Source organism: Sus scrofa, chromosome 4 (assembly GCF_054392235.1).
Source record: "Sus scrofa isolate SSC_HxYL_T2T_F1_AM1 chromosome 4, Sscrofa_HxYL_maternal_Yorkshire_Landrace_v2.0, whole genome shotgun sequence".
Lineage (NCBI taxonomy): Eukaryota > Metazoa > Chordata > Mammalia > Artiodactyla > Suidae > Sus > Sus scrofa.
The window spans coordinates 41,894,290-41,912,104 of NC_139386.1; the positions used below are offsets into that span (position 1 = coordinate 41,894,290).

The 17,815-nt window shown below is 40.7% G+C and overlaps 1 protein-coding gene across 4 annotated transcripts in view; it reads right to left on the bottom strand.

Moving 5' to 3' along the window:
• Nucleotides 1–15,901, bottom strand: part of INTS8 (integrator complex subunit 8) — a 57,169-nt gene extending 41,268 nt beyond the window's left edge. For 3 of the 4 annotated variants that reach the window (XR_014843569.1, XM_085022001.1, XM_003125559.6), the window contains exons 1-7: nt 15,632–15,901; nt 13,251–13,425; nt 10,323–10,463; nt 9,932–10,003; nt 8,170–8,221; nt 4,297–4,479; nt 241–348 (exon numbers count right to left, since the gene is read on the bottom strand). Coding sequence is in view for 1 of the 4 variants with exons in the window: in XM_003125559.6 (XP_003125607.4) it covers nt 241–348; nt 4,297–4,479; nt 8,170–8,221; nt 9,932–10,003; nt 10,323–10,463; nt 13,251–13,425; nt 15,632–15,761 (861 nt within the window). In the remaining 3 variants the exon portion in view is untranslated. Of the gene's footprint in view, nt 1–240; nt 3,207–3,706; nt 4,480–8,169; nt 8,222–9,931; nt 10,004–10,322; nt 10,464–13,250; nt 13,426–15,631 lie in introns of all 4 variants that reach the window. The other variant, XM_085022002.1, reaches the window with a different exon arrangement.
• Nucleotides 15,902–17,815: the final 1,914 nt, after the last annotated feature.

Genomic DNA, 17,815 nt, shown 5'->3' on the forward strand with positions numbered 1-17,815 from the left:
AGCAAGACAGAAAAATTGCATGTTATAGATGGGCTTAACTGTATAAAGACACAGATAATAAAAACTGGAAGAAAATAATTTTCTTAAATTTTTAGATGTTTTCACTACTATTTTTTTGAACTGCCAAATTTACTATCATGAACAGACTGGTTTTTTTATGTTAAAATTAAATTAAAAGCCAAAAAATAAATAGATGCTTTAAAGGAATGAAAATTAAACACCTGTTATTATTGTATTTACCTCTGCAATTAGTTCTTTGGTTCTAAAAAATTTTTCTCTGGCATTTTCATAGACAGCTGAATTTGTAGAGCCTTGCTGGAAGTATGCTGCACCCAAATCAAAACACACCTAAAATGGTAATGAATACCAATTTGCTTAGTAATTTTTCATGAACTTAAGAGCTAACAGAACTCAAAATCATCTTTACCTCAGCAAAACACAGGTACAAAAAGCAAAAAACATTTCAATGAGCAGTAAACAATCAATGTTCTTAGATGCAAGCAACAGAAATCAACTGACTGATTTACACAGAAAACAGACATACTGGTAAGATTTCAGGTGGCCTAATTGTTTACTGGGAAAACCAAAGAATCAGGCTTAAAAAACAAATCGGGGTGGGGGGAGGAAGGCAAGCAGCCAAAACAGGAGCCAGAACTGATGCAGTGAAACAAACACTACTGGAGCCTCTCAATATTAGACTCCACAGTTCATGTCACCTGCAGCCACTAGCACTAGACACCAAAAGCAGCAGCTCCACTCCTGGCAGGGCTGCCCCTAAAAACTAGATTCTACTGTCACTGCTGCTATGGCACAAAGGATTCTCTATCTTCCTTACTTCAGTGACTCACTAGCTAGCTCTGGATACACAGTCTAAACTAAGTGTATTTGTCTGTCACACCTCTGTGACGCACTTGCCCTCAAGCAGCATAAGGCTAGAGAAAGCTAGTATTTGGAGTTTCCAGTTTTATTGCAGGAAGAAGGCTCTGCCTCCCATCAAGTCTCACTGGTAGGGGGTTCTTCTAACACAGAAGCGGGGACAGACACTGGGGAGTCCCTCCAAAAGGGGTAGGAGGGGCAAATGTCTACTATCACAAAACTGGCCAGAGTGCAATACTGAGAAACTTTAATTAACAACTATAAAATGATAATGCATTTCCTGTTGTCTTTTTCTAAGAGAATCTGTATATTTTTCTAGGGACTTTCATAAAATGATACCTAGATTTACCAAATGCAGAACTCAAAGACTGAGTTCAACTTGGCCATTTTATGAACCAGAATACAAAGGTCCAGAACGTGACATGTCTGCTTAGAAGACTATAACCAAGTACTGGCAATGCCCCCAGGCCTAAAGCCAGATCCCTAGGTTCCCAATATTCTGCCCCAAATCTACTCTCCACATGGCTGACTGATGAGTCTTCTCAATCTGACGTTCTTTAAAGGCGTTCAGATTATCCCAAGTAGGATAAAGTTCAAACCCTGGGGCCTAATCTTCCAGGATCTCAAAATCTGGACTCAGTGCTCTCTCCAAACCTCTCTATTCTCCTCTATTTCAGTCACACCAGTTTCCTCAATTCCCCATGCACATCAGATCTAGAAACAAACTTCACTCCACACCCTTTATTTCCATTTACACCAAACCAATTGTAGCCCACAGGCACTTAGTCCTCCTGCACACTCCTAGCTGTGATGGTCTCTGGTACTTATGACCAAACTATTCTTTACCGATACGCATTATAGGTACTACTTTGTCCTGTTCAACAAATCAAGATGGCCTTCTCGGAGTTCCCATTGTGGCTCAGTGGTTAACGAATCTGACTAGGAACCATGAGGTCGTGGGTTCAATCCCCGGCCTCGATCAATGGGTTAAGGATCTGGCGTTGCCATGAGCTGTGGTGGAGGTCACAGACACAGCTCGAATCCCGCATTGCTGTGGCTCTGGCATAGGCCAACAGCTACAGCTCTGATTAGACCCCAGCCTGGGAACCTCCATATGCCGTGGGTGTGGCCCTAAAAAGACAAAAATAAATAAATAAACAAAGATGGCCTTCTCAGCCTCTAGAATTCTCTACACTATTTAATCCAATTGTCATTCTAGAGAGCTTCCTTTTACCTGGGGTAAAGGGATGCTAAAGAAGTTAACAACAACAAAAAGTATGTATGTATATATACATAAGAGGAAAAGATTTATACACACATAGATATGCATACATATTATAGTTACATATAATTCCCCTTTCCAGAGTATAAGATACCAAAAAATTATTTTTAGGTATTACTATACCAACTAGCCATTAAAACAAGTTTAAATTCTGTAGTTAAGAAGTGTCAATAGGTTTAAAAAAAAAAGCCAAACAGTGAGCTCCCTGGTGGTCTAGTGGTTAGGATTCAGCACTTTCACTGCTGTGGCCAGCATTCAATCCCTGGTCTGAATACTGAGATCCCGCATCAAGCTGCTGCACACTGGTGGCCAAAAAAATCAAAGCAAATCAAAACAAAAACAAAAAGAATCCAATAATGAAGCTGCCCTGAGGGACAGTAACACTTTAACTAGGGAAAAAATGTAAGATTTTTCTTTTGAGCCAGGTAAATTTTAGTAACAAAGACAATAAATTTATTTTAAATATTAATATACCAAGAAATGAGTATTAACAATACGCCATTCAAAAAAACAGAAATTATGACTCAGCTATGTGATTAAAAGAAATTTGATAAGGTTTACCAGCACATGCGTTTTGTAAGTTTATCAGGCTATATCCTCCACTATATTGTGAAATTAGAAATGTTACCAAGACCCTTAAACAGACCTACTGATTATAAGATACATCAGTACCAGAAACCTCCTGCACACAAGTTTCACTGATGAATTTTTGGGGGCTATGCCCATGGCATGCAGAAGTTCCCAGGCCAGGGTTCAAACTGACCACAGCAGTGACCCAAGCTGCTGCGCTAATGCCGATCCTTAACCTGCTGTGCCACAAAGGAACCCTCAATGACAATTTAAAGTGGTTAGCAGAATTCCCATCGTGGCTCAGCAGTTAGTGAACCTACTAGCATCCATGAGGACGTGGGTTCGATCCCTGGCCTTGCTCAGTGGGTTAAGGATCTAGCGTTGCCATGAGCTATGATGTAGGTCTTGGATCCTGCGATGCTGTGGCTGTGGTGTAGGCCGGCAGCTACAGCTCCAACTGGACCCCTAGCCTGAGAACCTCCATATGCCATGGGTGTGGCCCTAAAAAAAAACCCAAAAAGATGAAAAAGAAATAAAGTGGTTACCAACCATCAGTGCCTCATAATTCCTATTCCTACTGTAAGAGAATCATCATTTCATTAGGTCTTAAAAAGAGACTATCTTCAGGTCTGGAACCAGCTTATCTGAAAAGGTACTTCTCAACCCTTTGAAGTCACAGATACTTCTGCCCTTTCAGGAACGAGAAATAGTGATTAAAGAAGTCATGCCAACTCACACAATAAAGAGAATATAGAACATAAAAAGACTATACTGGGAGGTCCCCTTGTGGTTCAGTGGAAACGAATCCGACTAGTATCCATGAAGATACAGGTTAAATCCCTGGCCTCACTCAGTGGGTAGGGGATCTGGCATCACCATGCACTGTAGTATAGGTCACGGACTCAGCTCAGATCCCGTGTTGCTCTGGCAGTTGTAGGCTGGCAGCTGTAGTTCCGATTAGACCCCTAGCCTGGAAACTTCCATATGCTGCGGGTATGGCCCTAAAAAAAAAAAAAAGTACTACCCTACTGGCCCATACTAGTCAATCATCAAATATTTTTAAATTTCTATGAAACTCGAGATTCTAACAAACATCAACTGAAAGCATCAAAGGAAATAGGGCACAGAGTTACATAAAGTAGGCAACCTTAAGATCCTTGAAAAACCATGTATTTCTCTAGGGGCCTACATGTTTCAAAGTCTAGTGCAATATTAATTTTGTCTTGTTTAGACAAGACTCTGATTAGATTTCTTATAAAAATGAACTGTGAATCTGTTACATAATCACCACATTGTCAATATTTAAACTTTGTCTCATAAGTACAACTTGGGAAAGTAGTTCAGAGACAAAAGACCAAACAAGATTTTCCTTCCATTTCTTTTTAACAATTTTCAAAAGAGGTCTTACAAAATTCACAAATTAAATATAATGCAAAGTTTGAGCAGCATCTTAAGTGAAAATCAGAGGGACAAGGGCAGAAATAAGTTCTAAATAAAAATACTAAGATGATTTCATATAAGATTTTTCAAAAACTTGCCATGCATTGATTAAATACTGAAATAAATACCTGGCACTGCATCTCCTCGGTTTTGATTTTCAATCCAGCTGTGGAACTCTCAGTTTCTCCATTGACCATGCCTGGTTCCACGGCCAATAAATCTAGTGTTCTCATTGTGTGGACATAAAGATCCTTGTTTAACTTAAGGGCTGCCTCTAGTACCAAGATAGAATCTGAAGCTTGTTCTTTTAGCTACAAGAGTTTAATAAACAAATTATTAAAATACAAAAATGGCAACTCTGGACTAGATTAACCCAAAAATTTTTACAGGACACTTAGTAGCTTGTTTCTAACACTGCAGGAGTACAAATACATTCAAGAAAATTATTAAATTTTTAAAAAATACATTTCTCTTGTGTAATTAGGAAACACAAATTGGAAAAGACTGATTTTTTTTTTTTCCTATTAAAAAGTTAATGAAGAAAAATCTTTCAAAGGTTTGCAGGAGTTCCTGTTGTGGCACAGAGGAAACGAATCCAACTATGAACCATGAGGCTGTGGGTTCAATCCCTGGCCTCAAGACGTGGGTTAAGGATCTGGCATTGCCATAAGCTATGATGTAGGTCGCACACACAGCTTGGATCTGATGTTGCTGTGTCTGTGGTATAGGCCAGCAGCTGTGGCTCCAATTGGACCCCTAGCTTGGGAACCTCCATATGCCACGGGCACAGCCCTAAAAAGCAAAAAAAAAAAAAAAAGATTTGCACTGGTCTATTGATTTATTCCAGAAATGTTTGGTATGATAGGGTTGCTTTGCTGCAGAGCAGAAATTGGCACAACCTTGTAAATCATCTATATATATATACTTTTTTTTTTTTTTTTTTTTGGTCTGTCTTTTCTAGGACTGCACCTGGAGGTTCCCAAGCTAGGAGTCTAATTGGAGCTGTAGCCTCTGGCCTACGCCAGAGCCACAGCAATGGGAGATCCAAGCCGCGTCTGCGACCTGCACCACAGCTCTCAGCAACGATGGATCCTTAACCCACTGAGCGAGGCCAGGGATCGAACCTGCAACCTCATAGTTCCTAGTCAGATTCGTTAACCACTGAGCCACAATGGGAACTCCAAATCAACTATATTTTAATAAAAATTAAATAAAAACTGGAGTCCCCGTCGTGGCTCAGTGGTTAATGAATCCGACTAGGAACCATGAGGTTGCAGGTTCAATCCCTGGCCTTGCTCAGTGGGTTAAGGATCCGGCGCTGACGTGAGCTGTGGTATAGGTCACAGACTCGGCTCGGATCTCCAATTGCTGTGGCTCTGGTGTAGGCTGGTGGCTACAGCTATGATTCTACCCCTAACCTGGGAACCTCCATATGCTGCAGAAGTGGCCCAAGAAATGGCAAAAAAATAAAAAATAAAAGTAAAAAAATAAAAACTAAAAGTAGATGGCCAACAAGCATATGATAAAATGCTTAACATCACTGATTATTAGAGAAATGCACATCAAAACTACCATGAGATACCACCTCACAGCAGTCAGAATGGCCACCATTAACAACTCCACAAATAACATGTGCTGGAGGGGGTGTGGAGAAAAGGGAACCCTCCTGCAGTGTTGGTGGGAATGTAAGCTGGTACAACTATGGAGAACCGTATGGAGGTATCATAGAAAACTATACATAGAACTACCATATGACCCAGCAACCCCACTCCTGGGCATATATCCAGACAAAACTTTCCTTAAAAAAGACACATGCACCCGCATGTTCACTGCAGTACTATTCACAATAGCTAAGACATGGAAACAACGCAAATGTCCATCGACAGATGACTGGATTAGGAAGATGTGGTACACAGACACAATGGAATACTACTCAGCCATTAAAAAAATGAAATAATGCCATTTGCAACAACATGGATGGAACTAGAGACTCTCATACGGAGTGAAGTAAGTCAGAAAGAGAAAGACAAATACCATATATCACATCACTTATATCTGGAATCTAATATATGACACAAATGAACGTTTCCACAGAAAAGAAGCTCACGGACTTGGAGAATAGACTTGTGGTTACCAAGGCAGAGGGGGAGGAAGTGAGATGGATTGGGAGCTTGGGGTTAATAGATGCAAATTATTGCCTTTGGAATGGATTAGCAATGAGATCCTGGTGTGTAGCACTGGGAACTATGTCTAGTCACTTATGATGGAGCATGATAATGTGAGAAAAAAGAATGTAGAGTACAAAAAAAAATTATATTGGGGAAATAACAATGAAAAAAATTAAAATAAATAAATATTGAAATAGCCCTATAATATGTAAAGAAATCAATTAGCAATTAAAAAAATTCCCTTCAAAGAAAAAAAAATTTTTTAAATAAAAAATAAAAGCAATACATGCAAAAAAAAAAAAAAAGAAAGAAAGAAAGAAACGTTTGTAATGTTTCAATGTGCCAGCCATTTTAGTAGGCATTAGATAATAACAATAAAATGATGCAAGTATTTTGCTTCCACATTCAAAATACACCATCTAGGAGTTCCCTATGGCTCAGCAAGTTAAGGATCTAGTGCCGCCCACTGCTGTGGCTCTAGTTACAGCTGTGGCACAGGTTTGTCCCTTGCCCAAGAACTTGCGCATGCCACAGGATCAACCAAAACAAAACAAAAAAAATACTAGGTGTTCCTGCTGTAGGCAGTGGGTTAAGAATCCAACTGCAGCAGCTCAGGTGGCTTCAAAGGCATAGGTTTGACCTTTGGCTAAGCACAGTTGGTTACAGGATCTGGCGTTGCCACAAATGTGCCATAGGTCACAGCTGCAGCTCAAACTGAATCCTGGGCCCAGTAACTTCCATATACTATGGGTATGGCCATAAAAAAGTGTGTGTTTGTATGTACATATATATATGTATAACAATCACTCTGCTGTGCAGCAGGAATTAACACAACATTGCGAATCAAGTATACTTCAATAAAAACAGATAAAAAGATTTTTACAGAGATCACTTTGAACTTACAGGAACTACCATGTGTCTATTAATTTAAAAAGTAACTATTTTTCTGGAGTCCCCGTCGTGGCACAGTGGTTAACGAATCAGACTAGGAACCATGAGGTTGCGGGTTCGGTCCCTGCCCTTGCTCAGTGGGTTAACGATCCGGTGTTGCCGTGAGCTGTGGTGTAGGTTGCAGACGCGGCTCGGATCCCGCGTTGCTGTGGCTCTGGCGTAGGCCGGTAGCTACAGCTCCAATTCAACCCCTGGCCTGGGAACCTCCATATGCCGCGGGAGCGGCCCAAGAAATAGGAACAACAACAAAAAGACAAAAAAAAAAAAAAAAAAAAAGTAACTATTTTTCTGACTATAAAATTAATTTTTTTTTTTTTTTTTTTTGGTTTTTTAAGGCCACATCTGTGGCATATGAAGTTCTTAGGCTAGGGGTCAAATGGGAGCTACAGCTGCCAGCCTACACCACAGCCATAGCAACACAGGATCCGAACCACATCTGCAAAATATACCACAGCTCATGGCAACACCAGATCCCTGACCCACTGAGCCAAGGCCAGGGATCAAACCCACACCCTCATGGATACTAGTTGGATTCGTTTACTCTGTGCCACAACAGGAACTCTGTAAAATTAATTTTAAAACACCATATGTGTTACTTGCAAATTTTTTGGAGAATATAAAATATAAAGATAGTACCTATAAGAGTGATTTCTCACATCTGCTAAAGTATTGCAAAATATTTGACAACAGAATTGGTGGTAAAACACTCTCTTTAACATTAAAAACATGCACAATTTAGAATATTACCAAACTATGTTCTACCCAAAATGTCACTGCATCTAGACCTTGCCAATTTTTATATACCTAAGACTAAAAGAAGAAACCAAACATGCCCTAAATATGCCCCAGAAAGGCTGGAGTGTAACTGATGCCAATACTCACCACTTTCAAAATATTTTCTGTTAGCTCTTTTTCCTGTTGCATCTGATTCATACTAAAAGAGAAAGGATTGAAGAGTATCAATCTTTCATTACTTGAAAGACTGCAAATTCAAAACTTAAAGATCATTTTTCAAAGTGAGGTTGAAGTTAAACAAAAATAATTTGGAGTTCCCTGGTGGCCTAGTGAGTTAAGGATCTGGTGTTGTCACTACTGTGGCTCAGGTTCAATCCCTGGCCCCGGAACTTCTGCATCCCATGGGTGCAGCCAAAAAAAAAAAAAAAAATGTTTTTAATGCTATTTCTTGCCATGTTTAAAAAATAAACAAAACTCAATTATGACGATGCTCCTTTATTATTACTTTCTCATTTGTTCTGCATTAAAAAAAAAATCCTCAATTTAAAAATAAAACTTACTGGCAGCAAAAGATTATTTATATCATGTTAGGGACTACATTCTCTAGGTCTAAATTTGGTAAGCTACCACTTGGAAATTAAGAACTAGGTTTAAAACTCCAGATATGGGGAGTTCTGTGTGACACAGCAGAAATGAACTCAAACAGTATCCATGAGGATGCGGGTTCGATCCCTGGCTTTGCTCAGTGGGTTGAGGATCCGGCATTGCTATGAGCTGTGGTGTAGGTCACAGACACAGCTCGGATCCAGTGTTGCTGTAGTTGTGGTGTAGGCTGGTAACCGTAGCTCTGATTAGACCCCTAACCTGGGAACTTCCATGTGCCACAGCTGTAGCTGAAAGAGAAAAAATTAATTAATTAAATGAAAACAATTTCCCACATACAGAACAAATACATCTTCTTCAAGTAAATGATTAGACCCCTAGCCAAGGGTGCAGCCCTAAAAAGCAAAAAAAGCAAAAAACAAACAAACAAACAAACAAAAACCCTTCAGATGTGATCAAACTATCATAATTAACTTTTTCTTCTTTTTATGGCTGCACCTGCAGCATAAGGAAATTCCTAGGCTAGGGGTCGAATTGGAGCTGCAGCTGAGGCCCACGCCACAGCCACTTCAATACCAGATCTGAGCCGCATCTGTGACCTACACTACAGCTTGCAGCAACACCGGATCCTTAACGGTGAGTGAGACCAGGGATCAAACTTCACGGACACTCCAGAGTGTCTTTAACAAACTGAGCCACAATAGGAACTCCTCATAATTAACTTTTGTACTCTAAATTTAAATAATTTCAGGAGCTCCTGCTGTGGTATAGTAGGTTAAGAATCCAACTGCAGCAGCTCAGGTTGCTGCAGAGGCACAGGTTCAATCCCCCAGCCAGTGCAGTGGGTTAAATGATCTGGTGTTGCCACAGCTGTGAAGTTAAGTTGAAGCTGTGCTTCTGACTCCATTCCTGGCCCGGGAACTTCTGTATGCAACAGTTGCAGGTGAAAGAGAAAAAATTAATAAATTCAGTGAAAACGATTTCCCACATACAGGACAAACATATCCTCTTCAAGTATATTTAATTAAATGAAGAAAAATCTTAATAGTTGGAGGCAGGCCAGCTACGATGAAAGGCACAATTTACAATATGTTCTCCTTCTTTTTCAGAGCTCTCAACTCTGATATCCAAACACAACCCAATTCCCTCACCCTTCCAGCTCCTCCAAACCCACCTTCATGCAGGCCTCCTGCCCTCTGATTTCTGCTCTACTCCTTCTATATCAGGAATTATTCAAAACTTGCAAAAAAATTTTCAAATTCTGACCATAAAAAGTGCCACATGAGGGTCTTACTGGCCAACTTACACACTTAATTGAGGAGGTCCAGGTTTTGCCTGTTTGACAGGAAAACTGCTTTGAACAATTGTCCTAATTGCCCTGAAAGAAAAACAAGAAACCCCAAATTCAATACATTATAAATGCCACTTCAAGTATTTGTTTAAGCACTCCTTAGAACAGCTGTCATATAAATTATATGAAGTTCTAATTGACATATAATAAAAACTTTATAAATCGTCTACATCTTTATCATAACGCTTTTCACCTATGCAGTCCTAAATTTTCTCCATCAGACTCTCTGTTCCCAAGATCCTCTGTGAGAGCCCCAGAGTAGAAGGGATGACTTAAAAGCACACCCTGAAAGCCACAGTGAAGTTAGAGAGGCTGCCTGACGTTTTAGGTTTATGAAAAAATTTACCATCTATTGTAGAGAAGTATAGCCATGGCAGTGGTTGGAGGTAAAGTGGCCAGATCCATGTCTACATGCTTTGTCCCAGGAGGAACTTTACTGATGCACAGCAGTTCGTTTAGCAACATATTCAATACTGGAACAGACAAACTGAAAAAGGAAGACCCAAAAGACACATAAGCTGTGTAAGCACGAAATACATAACTCAGTACCTTTGCTGATAAAAACTATATTGCTAAAGGACCAAAGCTACAGGACCATTGCATTAATCTGTCTCAGCAACTTACATGAAAATTTATCGAGCAAATTTTAAGTTTTACGCTTTCATTATGAGAACAATTTAAACATGTACAAAAGCAGACAGAATAATACACCCCAATGTGCCCATTACACAGCTTCAACAATTATCACCTCATGGTCAATCCTGTTTCCTCGTTACTCTCACCCATTTCTCTCCTTTCCATATTATTGTGAAGCAAATTCTCAATATTAAATTCCCAAATCATTTCTTCCACAAGTGTTTCAGAATACATCTGTAAAAAATTACCTCCTAATGCGACAGTGTAAGTTTCACATCTAAAAATTTTTTCATTACTTACTATCAAATATCCAATCAGTGCTCAATTTTCCAACTGTATAATATACATACTTTTTTGGACACTTGCTGTTGATATGCCTCTTGAGTCTATAGATGGATAAGCTCCCCTTTAGATTAAAGAATAAAACTTGCTGTTGTTGTCTTTTTGCCTTTGCTAGGGCCACTCGCCAGGCACATGGAGGTTCCCAGGCTAGGGGTCTAATCGGAGCTGTAGCTGCCGGCCTATGCCACAGCCACGGCAACGCCAGATCTGAGCCTTGTCTGCAACCTACACCACAGCTCACGGCAATGCCAGATCCTTAACCCACTGAGCAAGGCCAGGGATGGAACCTGCAACCTCATGGTTCCTAGTCAGATTCATTAACCACTGAGCCATGACAGGAACTCCTAAAACTTTTTTTTAATTCTAATATTTAATGCTGCAGTAGGTATGGTGGAAAAAGGACTGTTTAAATACCACTAGTGAGAGTATAAACTAACACTACTTCTTAAAAATGTTTATACCCCTTAACCCAGCCATCTGATTATGTAACTCAAAATTCAGATAAAATTTATTAACAAAAAGGCTCTGTGGTATATAAAAGTAAAAAACTAGAGAAAAACTGTCAATGGAGGAAGAGTTAATATTATCTATATGAAGAAATAATCTCAAAAGGGGGGGGTGTTCATAATATCATGATATCCCTCTACATGAAATAAAACAGAAATCAAAACAGTATATAAGGAGTTCCCGCTGTGGCACAATGGGTTAAGAATCTGAATTCAGCAGTTGCTGCAGAGATGCAGGTTATGTTCCCATCCCAGGGCAGTGGGTTAAAGGATCCAGTGTTGCCACAGCTGCAGCAAAGGTTGCAACTACAACTTGGATTCAATCCGTGGCCCCAGGAATTTCGATATGCCTCGGGTACAGCCATAAAAATTTTTTAAATAAAATTAAATTAAATTAAAATAAATAGGAGAGGCATTCCCATTGTGGCGCAGCGGTTAACGAATCCGACTAGGAACCATGAGGTTGCGGGTTCGGTCCCTGGCCTTGCTCAGTGGGTTAAGGATCTGGCGTGGCCATGAGCTCTGGTGTAGGTCACAGACATGGCTTGGATCCTGCACTGCTGTGGCTGTGGTGTAGGCCGGTGGCTACAGCTCTGATTGGACCCCTAGCCTGGGAAACTCCATATGGCACAGGAGCGGCCCAAGAAATGGCAAAAAGACAAAAATAAATAAATAAATAGGAGAAAAACAACAAAAATTACATAAATGTTAAAACTAATTTTATCCCCTCCCCAATTATTTCCTATTTTCTAAATTTTCCCAAATATTCTATACTGGTAGAAGGGACTAGAAACAAATCATTTTCTAACCATACCCTTGCAAATATTTATGTGTAAACCACCACTGATCCTAAAACTTTGGGAGGTAGTGACTGACTTATGACCAGCAAAACTGACTGAATTATTCAATAGGGAATGGTCCATTATATTATGTAACATCCATCATTAATTTTTATTCATTTTCCTCAGATATGTAAAAAGTAAACTGAACATTTAAAACTGTTTAGGTATGGATTTTCTCTAGTTATCACATTAAAAAATACTAATAAACTGGCTCGTTATTGATAACACCAAGTTTATTCTTCTTTTTTTTTTTTTTTAACTTTAAATAAAGGGAGGTTCCCAGGGTCAAATGAGAGCTTCAGCTGCCAGCTTATGCCACAGCAATGTAGGATCTGAGCCAAGTCTGTGACCTATACCACAGTTCACAGAAATGCCAGATCCTTAACCCACTAAGCGAGGCCAGGGAACAAACCCTCAACCTCAGGGTTCGTAGTTGGATTTGCTTCTGCTGTGCCATGACAGGAACTCCTATTCTTTAAAAAGTGATTTAGGGGAGTCCCCATTACGGCTCAGTGGTTAATGAATCCAACCAGGAACCATGAGGTTGTGGGTTCGATCCCTGACCTTGCTCAGTGGGTTGAGGATCCGGCGTTGCTGTGAGCTGTGGTGTAGGTTGCAGATGCAGCTCGGATCCCTTGTTGCTGTGGCTCTGGTGTAGACCAGCGGCTGCAGCTCTGATTGGATCCCTAACCTGGGACCCTCCATATGCCGCAGGAGTGGCCCTAGAAATAGCAAAAAGACCAAAAATAAATAAACAAATAAAAAGTGATTTAAATTCAACTAATAGTCAAATATTTTCCTATACCTTTTGAAAAACCCTTGCACATTCTACCAAGAATACACAGAAAAATAACTTTCATTTTAAGGGCCAATATTATAAAAGCATATACAGAACTAAACCAAGGAATCTAAATAGTACTCAAAATAAATTCATTTAAACCTGTTTACCTTTTCTCTAAGATGTCTAAGTCCCACTTCAAATGTGCAGCAACTTTGAGAGCTAGTAGCTTTAAAATACGATTTCTCTTGTTATCAGGTGGAGGTTGAACTTGGTTTTGTTCATTAACTGAAGGTTTGGAAGCCTGTTCCAAAAACTGGACTATAAGTTGAACTGGTGCAGGATCTAGGATTTAAAAGAAAACACTTCATAAATTTCAGTTCTAATTATGAAGTTGCAAAAGGATTCTTGGTATTGGTTTTTGGCCACAAAAGGAATCCAAACAGGCCAACTGACACATGACAAGATGCTCAACAAATTACTACTAGTAAAATGCAAATCAAAACTACAATGAGGTATCACCTCATACCAGTCACAATGGTCGTCACCAAAAAAGTCTACAAATAAAGAATGCTGGAGAGGGGGTGGAGAAAAGGGAAGCCTCCTACACTGTTGTGTGAATGTAAACTGGTGCAACCACTATGAAAAACAGTACAGCGGTGCCTTTAAAAACTAAAAATAGAGTTACCATATAAAACCTGGCAATCCCACTCCTGGGGATATATCTGGGAAAGAGGAAAACTCCAATTCCAGAAGATACAAGATATATCCCCCCAATGTTCACAGCAGCATTATGTACAATAGCCAAGACATGGAAGGAACCTAAATGTCTGTCAAAGTGGAATCTAAAAAAATGATACAAATGAATTTATTTACAAAACAGAAAGACTCACAGACATTGAGAATAAACTTATGGTTACCAAAGGGGAAAGGGGGGGATAAGTCAGGAATTCAGAATTAACAGACACACACTACTATATATAAAGTAGATAAACAAGGGGCTACTATGTAGCACAGGGAACTATTATATTCAATATCTTGCAATAACCTATAATGGAAAAGAATCTGAAAAAGAATATATATGTACAAATAAATCACTTTACTGTATACCTGAAACACTGTAAATCAACTACACTTCAATTTAAAAAAACACAAACATTGTGCAGCTACGACATCTAAGGATTATGGTTTATAAGAAGGGTGCCTGGGGATTCAAGTGAAACATCAGGAACGGTGTAAGGAGGAAAGGTAACAGATCCCTGCAGAATAAAGCACTTTTAAGGAAGACGACAATGGCTATAGATTTCCAGTTCAACAAATAACCAATGTCAATTAAAGGAAAGAGATGCCATTGTTAGAACTGTTAACTAATTAGTGAGACCTGCCTCAAGTTACCTCTACAAACCCATTTATCTCCATGCAAAATAGAGGATAACACCACCTACCTCACAGGATAACACCTGGCTCAGTGGCTAATGACCTGACTAGCATCCATGAGGACACGGTTCAATCCCTGGCCTTGCTCAGTGGGTTAAGGATCAGACGTTGCCCTGAGCTGTGGTGTAGATGGCAGACTTGGTTCAGATCCTGCATTGCTGTGGCATAGGCCAGCAGCTGGAACTCCGATTTGACCCTTAGCCTGGGAACCTCCATATGCTGCGGGTATGGCCCTAAAAAGACAAAAGACAGAAAAAAAGAAATAACATATGTGAAGCATTAAGACTAATGCCTGACATCCAGAAACACTCAACAAACGTTAGTCAAAAGCAACCAATTCAAAGAACACAATATAATATAGGCGGTAAAACTGCCCAAGTGAAGTACAGTAGTCTCCACCAGTTAAGACCAGGCTATTAGACTGAACAAGCCACATCTGAATTCAAATTTCATCAGCAAAATATCATCCAGGAGCTTACCTTCTCATGCTGGTACCTCTTTCCAGAAATGCCTGGCGTTTTCCACCTTCCCTAACAGCACTCATTAACTGGGATATTAATCATGATCATCATTATACAATAACCATCTTGTAAAGTAAAGCAGTTCCTGCTTTCAAAGATTTCTTCGTTTTTGATTCAGAGACCAAATTTGAAATACATATATACACATGTAATATAAATTATATATTAATTATATTTAACATAAATTATATATTAATAATAGTTAACTATATATCCTGGCATCAGGGTCTGACCCAAAATAGCTGATTTCTCTCCATCTCCCCAAATTGTCCCGGGTTCTGTCAAGAGCCAGCCTTCCTAACCCAAGTAACTTTCACTATACCATCTGGCAGGTGACTTAAAAAAAAAAAACCCAAACAGTAAAAGGGGATGCGGAAGGGCCTTTGGGTTGCCCTTTTCATTGGCCTCCCACTTCGATGCCCCCGCACTAGAATGTTTAATGCTTAGCTAAGCGGGCCGCGCCAAAGCTCCGCTCTGGTCCCCGCCTCCCGGGTCACAGGTTCGTGGCCGAGAAGGCGCGGGGTGGTGAGAGCCGCACGGACAGCGCCGGTGGCCGGGTCTCGCTCCCTTCGGGCTGCCGGCGCCGCGCTTACCCGGGCAGGGCTTGCGCAGATGTTTCTCCAGCAGCGACTCCTCCAGCAAGAACTCGAACCAGCACGTTTGCGGCGGGGTGCAGGGCCGGCTGGAGGTGGCCGCCTCCCGGTCCGCCGCCTCCGCGCTCATCCTGCCCCCGCCGCCGCTACCCCCAGGGACGCTTCCTGGCTCCAACCTGACACTCGGACGCGGGCCCGGGCCTGTGATCTGCGGAACCGCGGGGTGTGAGGAACACTCGGAACTTCCCAGAAACCCACACAATCCAAAATGGCGGCACAGCCCAGCCGTAGCTGGGACTCCGGGATCCGCCTTCCGGCGCCACAGCCGCGCCTCCAGGCCAATCCTTGTTCGAGTTGAAGAAAGAGGGCGGTACCTGTCCCCAGACCACGCCTCCTTCCGGTTGCTATGGGAGATGGTTTGAGAATAAGTTGGGTCGCAGGTTGGGTTTTCCCGGTACCCTGGGAGATTCTCAGCGAGAGAAACGAACAGCCTTATTAATAGGCCTCTCAGCGTCTGAGGAAAAGGCAGTGAGCACTGCAGGTTGAAACTGTGATCTATGCAAAGTTTGTTTTCGGTGCTTTCAATTTTCCCATTTCCATTGCTAAGATTTCCTCCCACTTAGGTCCTCTCAACAGATGTGCCCTATTGGTCTTGGCCAACAGCGTTCCCACCCCCTTTCTCGGACAGCTGACGGACCCCCGAGATCCAGCTTTTCTGCTGTTTCTCAGGACTAGCACTCAATATTTAACGCCTAATTTTCTTGATATCTCAGCTAGAGATATTGTTTTAACCCCATTTTTCATATACCCCCATTCTGTAATGCGCTTTTTATTAACAAAGGTTTTTTTTAAAAAGTGAATTCATAGACTATATACACGATCTATATTAGTGCAAATTATAGCCTCTCGGAACCTTAATTATAATAGTGCCTAATCTTAGGGTTGAGAAAAGAATTTAAGGAAGAACTTGATAATACAGGTAATCTTTTTAAACAAGGCCTCATGTCTAGAAACATGGGCAGATGTTAGCTAATATATAGTGCTTTTTTCATATACATGATTCTTGTTTTCTCCTGTAAACAACCTCATAATACGTCTTTTAACCAGTGAAGACACTAAGGTTCCAGGTTCGATCATTTGTCCAAAGTTTCCCAACAAACAAGGGACTAAGTTGAGCCTTTGATGGTCTTTCCACTGCACTTACTCAGGCCGATAACACTGGATAGAGAAGATAAGTTCAATGGCTTCCAGAATGAAAAAGTAAAGCTTTGAAGTTCTAGGAAAAATAAGTGGAAGTAGCTCCTCCATAAGTGGAAGTAGATCAGTGCTTCAATGGCAACCATTGTCTTATTCTCTTCCTGCACAATACTCTTTCTAGAGTTTGCCCTGCCTCTTTCATTCTGATGTTCCCCAGAGTCCTGTTCTCAGTCCTTTTCTCACTGTAAAAACCATCCTTGGGTCACTCTTCTGACTCATGAAACTCTGTCCTAGACTCTAAAGAACACAGTTTGGAAACCATGTATTAGACTAGTAAAATCATGAGGACCTAAATTAATAAAACATCAACAGGAAGATTACATAGTTACTTTCATGGAAAATTTGGCTTGTTTTATACACCCACTAGTTGGGCATAAAAAGCTTAAGGGAAAATGAATGGCTCTTATGTTTCTAACGCCAGTGACAGGGTGAATGGTCTATGTCTCCATCGTCTGTCAGTACAGGGAAGAGCTAGGGGGCAGGTTTGAAATTCAGGTTGGAAATGTTGACTGTGCACACCCTGTGAGGTGTTGAAATGGAAATGTCCAGTGGGCACTGAGCGTTATAACAGGCATGATTAGTGTACCTAAAAATAATAGTTAATATTTACTAGCAAATGCTCATTGTAAATTCACTATCTATGGGCACTGAGTTAAGCACTTTATGCATTGCCTTAATTAGTTCAGATTGCTATAATAAAGCACCATAGACTGGATGGCTTCTAAACAACAAATTTAGGAGTTTCCGTCATGGCGCAGTGGTTAACAAATCCGACCAGGAACCATGAGGTTGTAGGTTCGATCTCTGGCCTTGCCAGTGGGTTAAGGGTCCGGCATTGCCATGAGCTATGGTGTGGGTTGCAGACGTGACTTGGATCCCACGTTGCTGTGGTGTAGGCCGATGGCTGCAGCTCTGATTCAGCCCCTA